This window comes from Juglans microcarpa x Juglans regia, chromosome 3D (assembly GCF_004785595.1).
Source record: "Juglans microcarpa x Juglans regia isolate MS1-56 chromosome 3D, Jm3101_v1.0, whole genome shotgun sequence".
NCBI lineage: Eukaryota > Viridiplantae > Streptophyta > Magnoliopsida > Fagales > Juglandaceae > Juglans > Juglans microcarpa x Juglans regia.
In genome coordinates, this window is record NC_054598.1 from 22,118,657 (window position 1) to 22,131,984 (window position 13,328).

At 35.6% G+C, this 13,328-nt stretch overlaps 1 protein-coding gene across 1 annotated transcript; it reads right to left on the bottom strand.

Moving 5' to 3' along the window:
- Positions 1 to 5,025: 5,025 nt before the first annotated feature.
- Positions 5,026 to 6,535, bottom strand: LOC121256334 (protein MIZU-KUSSEI 1-like). Its single transcript, XM_041157102.1, has one exon. It carries the CDS (start codon positions 5,879 to 5,881, stop codon positions 5,105 to 5,107), a length of 777 nt encoding a protein of 258 aa, XP_041013036.1. The 5' UTR covers positions 5,882 to 6,535; the 3' UTR covers positions 5,026 to 5,104.
- Positions 6,536 to 13,328: the final 6,793 nt, after the last annotated feature.

The following is a 13,328-nucleotide window of genomic DNA, read 5'->3' on the forward strand; positions in this document are numbered from 1 at the left end:
CAAAAATGATCCAACGGAGATGATTTTAAAACCACAAGTTAAATAAAATAATTTAAACGTAATGGTAAAGTCAAATTGAAATAATTAAATCCCATAGTAATTAATTAAATATGAAAAATAATTTAAATGCACAACAATAAATAAATATTAAGAAAGCACATAAAAATTAATTTTCACCAATTAAAAAAAATAATCCAATTAAAATCCAATAATTTTAAAACAAGAGAATAATTTTTGAATAAAATAAAAATAATACTTCAATAAAAATACACTAAAATACGGGGTGTTACAATCAACGACTCCAACTCCGACTCCGACTTCGACTTATCGGAGTCAGAGCGAAGTCGGATTCGGAGTTAGATTTTTAGATTTTTGCTCAGCCCTAGCCAAAGCGTCAAGCAAAGCTAAAGCCCCCGAGAAGGCCAAGAGGAGCCAACAAGACATGAAGTAGGATGAGGCACCCCTCCCAAGAGGCCTAGGACCTCGATACGACCGAGTTACACTGACTGTATAAGATGAAGGTAGATCGACCACCCAGGAAGTTGACAACCAGAACAGGGGCCGTTGCTATTACACCTACCATTGAATGATGTCTCACCAAACCGCAGAGTTTACCTTCCTCAAAGCAAGAAGGGGAGTGCCAGAGTACCACCCCCTCAACACCTTATCAACTGGAAAGGGGAATGGGAACGAAGTAGAGGGAGGCATGATAGGCCAAGGAGTGAGAGCCCAAGAAGATGGCGGGTGGAGCAAGAGATCCCATAGAACCACCCTCAGAAGCTACCTCGCTAGGGCCCCCCCTTAGGCAACTATCGCCGAGGGGTTTGCTGGTAGTGGCTCGACCTCATCCAGTAGGAAGGCACATGCCAAGAGGGGCAAGGTTCAAGGAAGTATACTTAACCGACAACCGCCCAGCCAAGCAAAGAAGAAGCACGACCGCACCGGTCATGTCTTTCGGGGAAGCTGACGAAGAAGGGATTCTCGACCCCCTACGATAATGCCCTAGTGGTGACCATAATTGTGGCCAACATCACCTCTAGAATGATCATTGTTGATAACGACAGCTCCTCGAACAATCTATTTTGGGATTCCTTCACCTAGATGGGGGATTGATCCTACCCGCTTACAACTGGCTCCCATGTTGTTGAAAGGATTCTCGGGAGACATGGTTCAACTAGTGGGAACCATTACCCTTTCAGTCCTAGCCAGTAACGCCTTTAACACGACCTCCACCATGTTCGAATTCATGGTGGTAAAGGCTGTCTCGTCGTACAACGCCATACTGGGGCGACTCACCCTCAAAAACCTAAAGGTAGTAATTTCAACCTACCACCTGAAAATGAAGTTCCCAACAACCACGAGAGTGGGAGAGATCCAGGGCCAGCAGGTGTTGGCACGCGAGTGCTATGTGCAAGAGCTGAAGCCGCCGAAGGGGGAGCTCCACATGGTAGAAGTCTTAGGTGGCAACAACATCCTGCCACCTCCCCGAGTTCGTCACAAGAGAAGAAGAGGTTAGGGATGAGCAAGCCCATCGACAAGTGGAGCCAAACGAGCCACTTGAGTTGGCTCCCTAGACCGAAGCAGCCCCTGTAGCCATAGACAGGATTGGTAGCAGAATGGGACTATATATACGACAGGCCATGAAGTAGCTCCTTGCATAACATCGAGTGCATGGGTCATGAGGACATGCTCAGGATCGATCCTGGCATAATCCAACACCATATGTGCATAGACCCCAAGGCCAAGAAGGTTAGGCAGAAGCGCCGAAGTTTCAGCGTTGAAAAATGCATCACCATCACCGAGGAGGTTGATAGCCTCTTAGCAGCAGGGTTCATCTGAGAGGCACACTACCCGGACTAGTTATCCAATGTCGTGCTGGTGAAGAAGGTCAACGACAAATGGAGAATGTGTGTTGACTTCACCGATCTAAATAAGGTTTGCCTGAAAGACAGCTTCCATCTTCCTTGGATTGACTTGAGTAGTGTTTTTATATTGAGATGAGATAAAATGGGATAAAGCTAGAAGAGACCAACACATATCCAAACGAGGCCAAGCGGATGCTTGGGAAATGGGATGAGTCAAAAAATCTGTAAATAATAGTGAAATGGTTTGAGTTATGATATTTTATTTAGTTTTGAAAAATGAGAGAAAAAGTTGAATAAAATTATTATAAAATTAAAATATTTTTATAATATAATATTTTAATATTATATTTATTTTGAGATTTGAAAAAGTTGATTTTTTTTTTTTTTTTTTGTAAAAGTTTGGAAAAGTTGTAATAGTTAGATAATGATTAGATGAAAAATATTGAATATTTGAAATTGAAAATTATTTGTATTTGAGTGATATTTGAGAATGAGATGAGATGAGATGGGATGAGATGAAACTTCTTCCAAACAACCTAGACTCTTATATCCCTAATCCCATATTGCTCCTTAAGACATGGTTTGGTTTCACAAATGTTTCAAACAATCTCATCTCATCTCAACATCTAAACACTATTCAAATACAATTATTTTGCAATTTTAAATTTTCAAAATTTTTATTTAATCATTACAACTTTCTCAAACTTTCAAACAAAACACAAAAAATAATTTAAAATTTTCAAATCACAAAACAAAATTAATATTAAAATATATATTCTAACCTTCTTTTAATTTTATAATTTATTTTATTCAATTTTTTTCTCTATCATTTCCCAAGGGCCAAAACCCTATAAAATTTTAACTCAAGTCATTTTCACTACTATTCACAAATTATCTCACTACTATTATTCATAGATTTATCATTTCATCTGTGTAATCAAGCGAAACCTTAGTCTTGACCAGTTAGAAGATAGGTAAGTATAGGCAGGAGGATTCTATTTAATCCACACTCCACCCATATTAGGTTAAATTTTGAAGGAAAATGCTAGTTTGCCTTCTTACTTTACCTACTCATTTTGACTGCTTGTGTATTCAATTTTTTTTACTTAATGATTAAGAACGTGATTTTTAATGCATTGGTGTATTTTTTTATTTTTTAAAAAATTTAAATATGTTAAAAAATATGAAAAAAAAATCTGAAAAAAAAATGTCAAAATGGCCTAACTGTCAAATGGAGCATTGCTACTCAAGCGACAGAGTAGCACCGCTTAATTTTGAAAGGATATTGCAACCCTCCTTGCCCTTATGGGCTGGAAGGATATGTCGGCTGATCTAATTACAGACAACCACATAATACTTGAAACATCTGAGTTTCTAATATCTTCATGCTCATGATGTTTTTCTAGACCAAATTGATTGAGGAAGTAAATTTTCTTATTTTTATTCAGAAATCATCTCAACTCATCTCATTTAATCATTACAACTTTTTCAAATTCCTAAACAAAATACAATAAACAATTCAATTTTTTCAAATTCCAAAATAAAAATAATATTCTATTAATATTTTATTTAACTTTCATTTCATTTTATCTTATATTATTTTAACTCACTATTCAAACCTCCCTAAATGTCAAGCCATGCAAATATTATGTTTTTAATCTTCTTTTATTTCTTCACCATGAAGGCACAATTGTCATCTATCTTTCATCTCTGTCCATCCAACCACCATTCACAATCAAGTGAAAATTTCAACATCAACGGTAGAAAAATTCTTCTCATTAATTACTATTCATCACCCCACACCCCATACCTCTTATACTTCACGAAAAACACATTCACATCTTATAAAAAATACCTCCACATGCTATAAAAAACCTATAAGTATACGATATGAAAGTAAATAGTGACTGACGCATCACATTCAACTTATTGTCCAAAGTTTTTTTTAGCTGTAAGTCTTTCTCAAGGGCGCCCATTATTAATTCCCGCAAGGAGAGAGAGAGAGAGAGGGGGAGGGAGAAACCCGTACGTGTTTGCAAGTGAGTGGTGAAGACTGTGATCGGGCCACTGTTTTTACACGCATTTGGCCAAGTAGCAAAGGATATTATGATATTATTGTAGCGTCATAAATACGAAAAGTACTAACTTAATTGGTAAGCAAAGCATTTCTTCACGTAATCATCTCTGTCTAATTGCCTTTCTCAGCAAATTGACATTATACCAACACCGCATTCATGTGTCCTAATCCTTTACTTATCTTAACACGAACATGTTTGATGCCTAACATGACCCAAAACCCTCGCTTCCAATCTCCATATAAGTTGAATCATCCTAAAATTCTCAATTCACATGTGCTATGGTTGATTTCTGGTATCCCTTTCTCACCTACCCTTTGTCGCCATTGGGTAGGCCCCAAAACCAGAGATTTGAGGTAAGAAACTTATGGGATATTGAAGCGTTTTGTGGGTGTAATTTCACAAAGGAAGTAAATGATTTAAGGGCTAATGGAATTTGAATTAGAGGTCACCTTCATCCTGTGAAGAATAGGCCATCGATCATCCCTTATCTTCATGTTTTCTTCTCCAATATTATTGAATTCTTGCACCGGCGACTTGAAACACACATGAAGTATTTGAGATCGGAAGTTTTTGTACAGATAAAGGAGTGATACTTGAGATTTGGTGCTCATTATGCTTGTAAAAACCAGATCAGTGGTTTTCAACGGCAGCATCTAAATGCATGGAAATGGAATAATTTGATTTATAATTAGGATGTTGAAGAAGTACATTGAAATGATTCCTACCTCTGAGGACACTGCAGTTACCGTAGTTCAAGATAGTTGAAACAAAAAATGAAAATAAGGACAAAGGTTGGTAAGTTTTCATTCATTTCCTCAAGAGCTGAGATGGCATATTCAATGGCCGTGCCAACGCCCGTAATGGCACAACTCAACATTAATATTATGTCATCGAATGTGAAGATCTAATCTGGATAAAACAAAGATGGTTTTTGCATTGGCATTTGCATCAAACTCCCACGTCCCAAACCAAAAAACAAATGAACCTGTACATGGAAATAGGAGGAGCCTGCATGTCCAGGTAGACCGTAGGAATAAAGAAGCATCATCATATGTGTTTATTAAAACAAGACACCATTCCAAAAAAAAAAAAAAAAAACCTTCCTTGTTTATAATATCTTAATTAGTGAGTACAAGTAGAACATGTAATCCATGGACAAAGCTAAACTCTAAGCAAATAAACACTGAGTTCAGGACCTCCAGCACCGTCGGGGTTCATCATGTAAAAGGCCTCCGAGTCTCTAGACCCAACAACTCGCTCGTACCTTGCTCTCATATACATGAGCTCGCCTTCGGACCCAGCACCTCCATTCCCTGGTAAAACTCCAGCGCCCATTGAAATTGGCTCCACCGCTTTCAACACCTTCCACTCCTCAGGCCCGCATCCCCTCCTCATCGCATACCCACATTTCTTGCCATTACAGTATGTCCTCCAAAGCGGCTCCTCCAGCAACTTCTTCCCTTTCTTGTCCGTTTTCTTTTCGCACTCCAAGGCAATGCGGACCAGCCCCGACGCCATTTCTCGGACTAAAACGCTTGTTGGCGTTGCGAGTTCTATTAAAAACGCCGGGTTCAGCCTTGCATCCTCTTGAAATGCAATGTGGACGTGTCCTCTGCGATGCCCGAAAAGCGTACCTATCACTCGGGTGCCAAGGCCTGCTTGAGAGTGTGACCGGCTCTTGCTGAAAACTGTGAAAGCCAACCGGAGAATAGAAACTGACAATCTTTTCCTTGGTGCCGGCACTGAGGTGGTTGCTGCAGGTATGGGGATTCTGAAATCCTCATCTTTGACCCCTTCCTCACAAAAATGAGAGGATGAGCCTAAGTTCAAAACTTCTTCCTCATTATCCTCGTCCTCGAGCTTCTTTTTCCAGTGAAAGTACCTCCTGGAGAAAGAGAAAGAAGAGTCGTGGGGGGTCTTGGCCGTGATAGCCTTCATCTGGATAAGTTAATAAAAGAACACAAAACAAGAAAGTCCTCGAAGGTGGGTAGGACTAAGGAGTAAGGACCATGGAGACTTCGAAAATGAGTAGAAGAAAAGAAATAGATTTGGTTGGGTTTTTAGCATCCAGCGGGGTGGTTTTATTCTCTCTTTCTACCCTCCATTTAGACAGGAGTGGCAGTACTGAGGGAGACTGGCAAGAGAATCCTGCCAGAAGGAAGGTGACCAGTCTTACCTAACAGGCTAACAGTGACAGGAACGAAGCCTTGGAATTGGGGAGATAAAAGAGACAAGAACAGAGTAAAAGAGGCGATAGAAATAGACAACAGAAGGAGATTTTGTGATGGGAATGCAGAGAATAGTGTTAGCATAGGAGACAAAAGCCTCAAGAGTGTAAGCTACTTTATATATATTAGGTTTGGGGGCTGAGCGGAAAACATGGAGAGTGTGGGGTACAGAGAGGGCCAAGCTTGAGTGCAAAAAAGTCAAGCTTTGCATTGGAAAGGATGTTAAGGACAGGTAAAAACACACCAAACATTACCCACTGGAGAGGGCAGAGAGGCTTCCAGCGCTGCCCGTGAGTGCTTTCATGCTCCCTCCACTTCCACCAAAGGCACAGAACCGCACAGGGAATCTTGAGCCACGACTTGAGCGGCCTCCATTGTGCTTTGTACCCTTTTTGTCTCTTTGTGATTTGAGAAAATGGGGGAATGATTAGTCTGATATTCGCGGCTAATAGTGTACACGCACACACCAGTTAATGTTAATAGCCTTTTGACAGATTTCAGAGGGTTCTCACAGTGGAAGCTGGCTTCCTTAGAGGAGTCTCTTTAAGGGTTACGGCTTTTCAATATTTACTAGCTTTCAAGGGACTAGGGAGTGTTCCCATTTATTCATTATTTATAGTGGGGTCTCTCTCTCTCTGTTTTCTGTCTTTTCGTTTGCTGAAATGCTTTGGATTTGAATTTAGTTTCCGAGTTTGTGTCTGGAATGAGATTTTTTTTATTTATTTAATAATTAAAAAAGTATTTTTTAATAATATTGTGAATTTTTTATTTTTTTTAAAAAATATTTATGATGATTAAAAATATATATATAAAAAGAAATAAATAAATTCATTCGCATCACTTTTTCAATGCTCTAGCAGGGCTCCTTTCGTTTCATTTTCAAGGACTCGGTTCTAGGAGGTTCCTTCGGATCTCTCTCGCTTTTTTGTCCCTTTGATTTTAGGTAAATGTTTTGTCCACCGTTTTACTTATCTTTTCCATCCTGCTATTCAAACTAGATATTTTAATATTGATATTATTTTGGATATTATTTTAAAATAATTTATATATTAATAAATTATATATATAAATTATATATATATTAATTATAAATAGTCTAATCTGAGTTAAAAATTTAAAAATGAAATTGCAATTTGAAGAAATGAAAAAAAAAAAGAAAAAAAAAGTCTAAAATTTATATATCGGCTGATATGGGTTGAAATGGATGAAATTCTAACGAGTATGAAATTATATCATTCTCTGTATCAATTATCCGACTGATACGACATATTTCAACCGTAACAGTAGGTATGAAACGAAATTGAAAATCTTGTTTTAAGGTATGAAATAGATGGATAAATGGTTTAACTAAAATAAAAAGGAAAATGATTTATTTATAATATTTTGTACAACACATTATATAATAATATATTAAATAAAGAATATTTTTATAAAATATTTAATAAAAATAACATAATTTTATAAAAATATTTATCATTTAACACATTATACAAAATGTTATAGATATATTATAATTAAAATAAAAAAGCCAATCTCCAGTAGTCAATAGGTTCCTTCACAATTTCTTGACAAAGACCTATCAGAGACTGTACTTCGGAAGGTAGTGAAATAAAATTAATAAGGTCTACTTATTTATTTATTTTATAAATTTGCGGAATAACTATTGTAAAACTCATATATATATATATATATATATATATATATCTCACAGGCTAGATATAGATACATTTATGATCCCTGCACGCTACCTTCTTTAATATAATTAGTGAGGAGATGTTGACGTGTCCTATTTATAGGTAATAACCAATGACAATCCATCATGTGTCCACAATGATCACATCAACTATTTAAAAGGAAAAAAAAAAATATATAAAAAAAATACAAATATAGTGAAATAATGGATCAAATAAGAAAAATAAATAATTAATTACACAAAATAATGAGAGTACTGCAAGCATCATTTTGGTAAGGTTTAATTTTTATTTAGATGTTGAAATGAGTTAAATTAAATTAAATAAAAATAATAAAAAATTATTAAAATATTATTTTTTAATATTATTATTATTATTTTAATATTTAAAAAAATTGAATTATTTATTATATTTTATGTTAAAAATTAAAAAAATTATAATGATAAATTGAGAAGAGTTAAGATGAATTAATCATCTAAAGGAAACCTTAATTGATACAAAAAATATTAATAAATAATTTAAAAATAACTGTGAAGTAGTCTAAATTATTGTTTGGATATTAAAAATATTTTATTGTATTATTATAATTCTTTTAAATTTTTAAATAAAAATAATATTTTAATAATAATTTATTTTTAATTTTATTTTTATTTAAAACAATCGCAATTCATCTCAATATATCAACCGCATGCTGAAAACAGTTATGTTCTCAAGGCGTAAAAACAGTTGATTGGGTCGAGACATAGCAAAATCAACAGATACCAATGGAAAGCATAATTGTCAACAAATGATGGATGATGATAATGTCGTAACCATTGAGCCCCTAAATTTCTTTGGCTGATTTTTATGTGATTTGTAGATCCCTAGGAAGGGACCTCTTAAGAAAATTAATTGTCCTACAAATGTGCTGCAGACCATCCTTTAAAGTCAAAACTAGTTGAAATTTTGGGTCACAAAGCAATATCAACCCATCAATCCATAACTAGCAACTTTTTTTTTTTTTTTTCCTCCTTCTTAAGCAAGCTTGCATCTATTATAAAATAATAATAATAATAATGATAATACAAATTTAAGATAGATCATTTTCACTATCAAAAAATAATAGACATCTAGATAATAAATAGAGGATATGCAACAAAAAATAAGATTGGTTACTACCCATTACGTCATAGAGTGCGTACATCGATTTACAGATCAATAAATTTTTACAAATTTCCAAGACCTTTGAAGAGCAAAGATATGTTTGATGTCTTTAATAATGAGTTGAATGTGCTAGTGAGGGACATTTTCTTTGTTATCAATAGCTTCTATTACCAACTTCGAGTCACCTTCTAAGATTACCATTTCTTATTACCTTTGAAAGGCCATCTTCGTAGCTGGAAGAGATGACTTAGCTTCAGCTACTAGGGGATTGGAAGTGTGGAGCTTTTTTATTTAAATTTTTAAAATTTTTTCACTATGATCTATGCAGACTACCGAGGCCACTGAGAAAGAAAATCTGACAGCTGCATCAAATGAGAAGCTTTGAAAGTTTTCAAGAGGAGTCTTCTAACTTTCTACTTGTCTTTATTTACTTTCTTGCCATGCTGTTTTCTTTCTTAGATTAACCTACCATGCATGCACTAGGATGACCTACCAATATAAAAGTAAAACATGTCAAATTCTTAGGGCATTTCTGTTGCTTTGAATTTTTTGTCTTATTATCGATCTCTCTCTGTTTCTTCTTCTTCTTCTTCTTCTTCTTCTTTTTTTTTTTTTTTTTTTTTTTTTTTTTTTTTTTTCCAGGACTTGCTTTCTTAAATCCTTTGTTTTTTCCTTTAATTTTCTTTTGTTATATCTGAGCTCATGTTTGGAAATATTTTTTCAATCTAATCCTTTGACGCCAATATCGTTACCTTATTTGAATTTTAAGGTTTCTTCCAACATATCAATCGTATCCTTTATTTAATATTAGTGAAATTCCAACAATACGCATGCTCTTGTAGAAGTTTGTAACTTTCTTATTATTAGATTTTCTTTAGTGCAAAGGCGTGTTACAATATCGCTTTCACTAAGATAGTATTCACCCTTACTAGTAATGTTACAAGCGAATTTACTTTCAAGATACAATGAAGCATAAAACAAGTCTGTTTGTCTAACTATATTATGTACAAACGAAATTAGACCTAAATACCCTCAGATTTTGCTATCCAATTAAGAGATTAAAAACCTGTTCTCTGTAGAATGAATAGATCCTAATGACAAGTTTTAAATGAATGATTTTTATTTTATTTTTTTTAGTGAGAGAATTTCAAAATCGGCTTTTAAGATAATAAATCTACAGGCCAGGAAATTTATTTATAGATAACCAAATGATGCCAACAAAAAGTTATAACTTTTCGTTCTAACTAAAATCAGTTTCATCTATGTATATAAATTGCATTTGTTGCTAAATGGCACCGTGGTTAGACTTAGTCCAAGAGTCACCTTGCTTCCTTGCCAACCAAGTCGCACGAGTTTGAACCCCAATTGTGCTACTTTTGTATTTTATTTTTCAACTACCTTTTCACTAGTTTGTATTGTGCTGATGTGAGGACCATACCAATACAAGGGGACAGACAACCACCTTCCTAGGACAAGTGGTAGGTAAAGAAGAGAGCCTTTTCATGGAAAGATTGAAGACGAGGCAACAGTGATTTGCAGAGTGCAGCTAGTCCTAATAGGGCAAGCAACACCATGTGGAAGGCCGGGTTGGCACACCTCCACACATGGTGAAACAAATGATTTTTCATTGGGAACCAATCAAGCAAGAAGTGGCACTAACCGTACGAAGGCGAGAAAGGCACAAAAGGCAACTTACGGGCATAAAACAAGCAAAGGTCAAGGACAAGATCGATACAGATTTAAGGGCTTTTCGGGATAACACGAAAATGCTCAGAAGGCAGTAGTGTCATACGCAGAGACCCATATTCACAAGAAAGGTCATATCTGGAATGAGTTTGTGGAAAAACGATTACGACTATGTAGGCCACATCATCTAAACTCAAAGGTATGGTCTAGCGCCACATGGGAGACTCTTATTTGGGGAGGGACTGCGAAACAGACGCAAGACAAGCCGTTGGAACATGCATGCCTTGTCCCATCAGTCCGTTCCGTCATCCTGTGCTGGAGTGGATGATAGTAGTAGAGGCTCGAGGAGTATGGCAACAAGAAGGAAGAGGAAAATGAAGCATTGTCAATTTTATATGTTATTGGAATGGTGTCGTTTATTGTAGTTGTCATTGATAATAAGTAGCACGGCATCATTTTGTTTAAAGAAATGTTGATTGAAATAAGGGAAGTTGCATCATTGTGTAGTGTTGTGTTTTGATATTGTGTGAATATGGTACCATATTGATAGAAGCTAATGAAGTATAAGGGGATGATTGATGAATAAAATGAGATGAAAATTTTGTGAATAATAGTAAGATGGTTTGTGAATAATAGTGTGAGATAGTTTGAGTTAATGTTTTATGGGGTTTTGAGAAATGAGAGAGAAAAATTGAATAAAAAATATTATAAAATTAAAATATTGTTAGAATATAATTTTTATTTTGGGATTTGAAAAAGTTTGATTTCTTTTTTGTTTGAAAGTCTCAAAGAGTCGTAATGATTATTTTGAAAAAGTTGTATTGCTAGTTTGAAAATATTTGTGTTTGAGTGATGTTTGAGAAATAAATGAGATGAGATGAGGCCAAAACTATTTCCAAACATCCCCTAAATAGATTACGATTTGGAGGAAAATTACTCTTTGGGAAATTCATACAACAGATTCTCGCTTTCTCTCTCTAATTCTTTTTCTTCTTCTTGGAGATTGATTGTCTCGAACAAGTCACTAGCAGGGCCCATTACAATTGGTGTTAGTTGTCATGGCGGAAGGAACTCAATCCTATGCTCAAATTGTTGATTCAATGAACCACCTCCGGCAACAGCAGGAATGACAACAGAAATAGATAGACAATGCAATTGCTCTTTTGGTACAACAACTGGAGCCTGCTAAGATTGACATGGAAACCCAAAATAAGAGATTCAATGACATATTGCAACAAATTTCGACAATTTCCTACAATGGTGTAGAAGGTAATGTAGCAGCAACACGAAATTTTCAAGATGCTCAAAATTTTGTTAGAAATGGTGATCTTAACGAAGGTGTGAGTGAGGTGCATCATAGAGAAACCTATGACAGAGGTTTTATCAAGGGTATTAAGTTGGAATTCCCAAGATTTACAGGCTATAATCCATCTGCATGGGAGTATAGAGCCAACCAATACTTTTTATACCACTAGGTTCCTCCTGTTCTGAGGATCTTCAATGCCTCTTTTCATAGGGATGAAGAGGCATTAATCTGGCTTCAAGATGCTAGTGAGGCAGAAGCATTTCATTCGTGGGAAGAATTTATACATGCTGTACAAACTAGATTTGGGTAATCTCTTTATGATGATCCTATGGACGCTCTTACACGGCTTAAATAGGTTAGTACAATTACTACCTTTAAAGCTGAAATTGAAGTCCTTTCTAATAGAATTAGAGGAATCTCTAAAAAAAAAATAAACTTAGCTGTTTCTTGAGTGGGCTAAGAGATGAAGTAAGGTTGCATGTTAGGATGTAAATCCTACTACTTTGAATGATGCATTTGGATTGAAAAAAATCAAAGAACAATATGTGTTGAGTGCTAGAAGACCTTGAATGAACGGATCTATGGATTATAGCCAGTTAGATCTAAGGTCTGGATAGACTGGTTCCATTTTGGGAACACCTAAAACTCAACTTGCAGCAAAGATGCCTTTTAAAAAAGTATTTGAGGCTCAGATGCAAGAAAGAAGGAATAAGGGCCTTTGCTACTTTTGTGATGACAAGTGGCATCAAACTCATAGATGCCTTAAGCCAAAACTTTTTTAGTTGAAAGGAATGGAGTTACTGGATAATTCTGATAGTCTTATCGGTTGGGAGCAGGAAAGAGTGACATCTAGAGGAACAAACTGATGTCTGTGGGAAAAGAATGGTAATTTTGATAGATGCTGGCAGTACCCACAATTTTGTGGATACTACAGTAGCTTCTAAGTGTAATTTGCCTATACAGCAAGACCAGTCCAGACAAGTAAGGGTAGCCAATGGACTAGTAGTTAACAGTGAAGAGAGTTAGAAGGGTTGTAGATGCAAGGCACAACCTTCACCATCAATTTTTTTTTTGGTTGGTTGTGATGCAGTTTTTGGAGTGCAATGATTATTGTCACTTGGCTCTATCCCTTGGGACATTGTAGAATTGAAGATGCAGTTTACTTACAAGAGAAGAGTCATGTGTCTTTAGGGCATTACAGTTTCACAAAATGGGATGGTGGATGATAAAGAGATTTCAATAATCTCTAAGTTAGGGCAAAAGGGATTATTGCTATAGTTGGTTATGATGTTACAAAATCTGTGTCTAATGAGGTTGAAAATGTTCTTGAG

What these genes read in the sequence shown, in the direction of transcription:
- LOC121256334 (XM_041157102.1), bottom strand. Translation starts at nt 5,881, where the DNA reads ATGAAGGCTATCACGGCCAAGACCCCCCACGACTCTTCTTTCTCTTTC.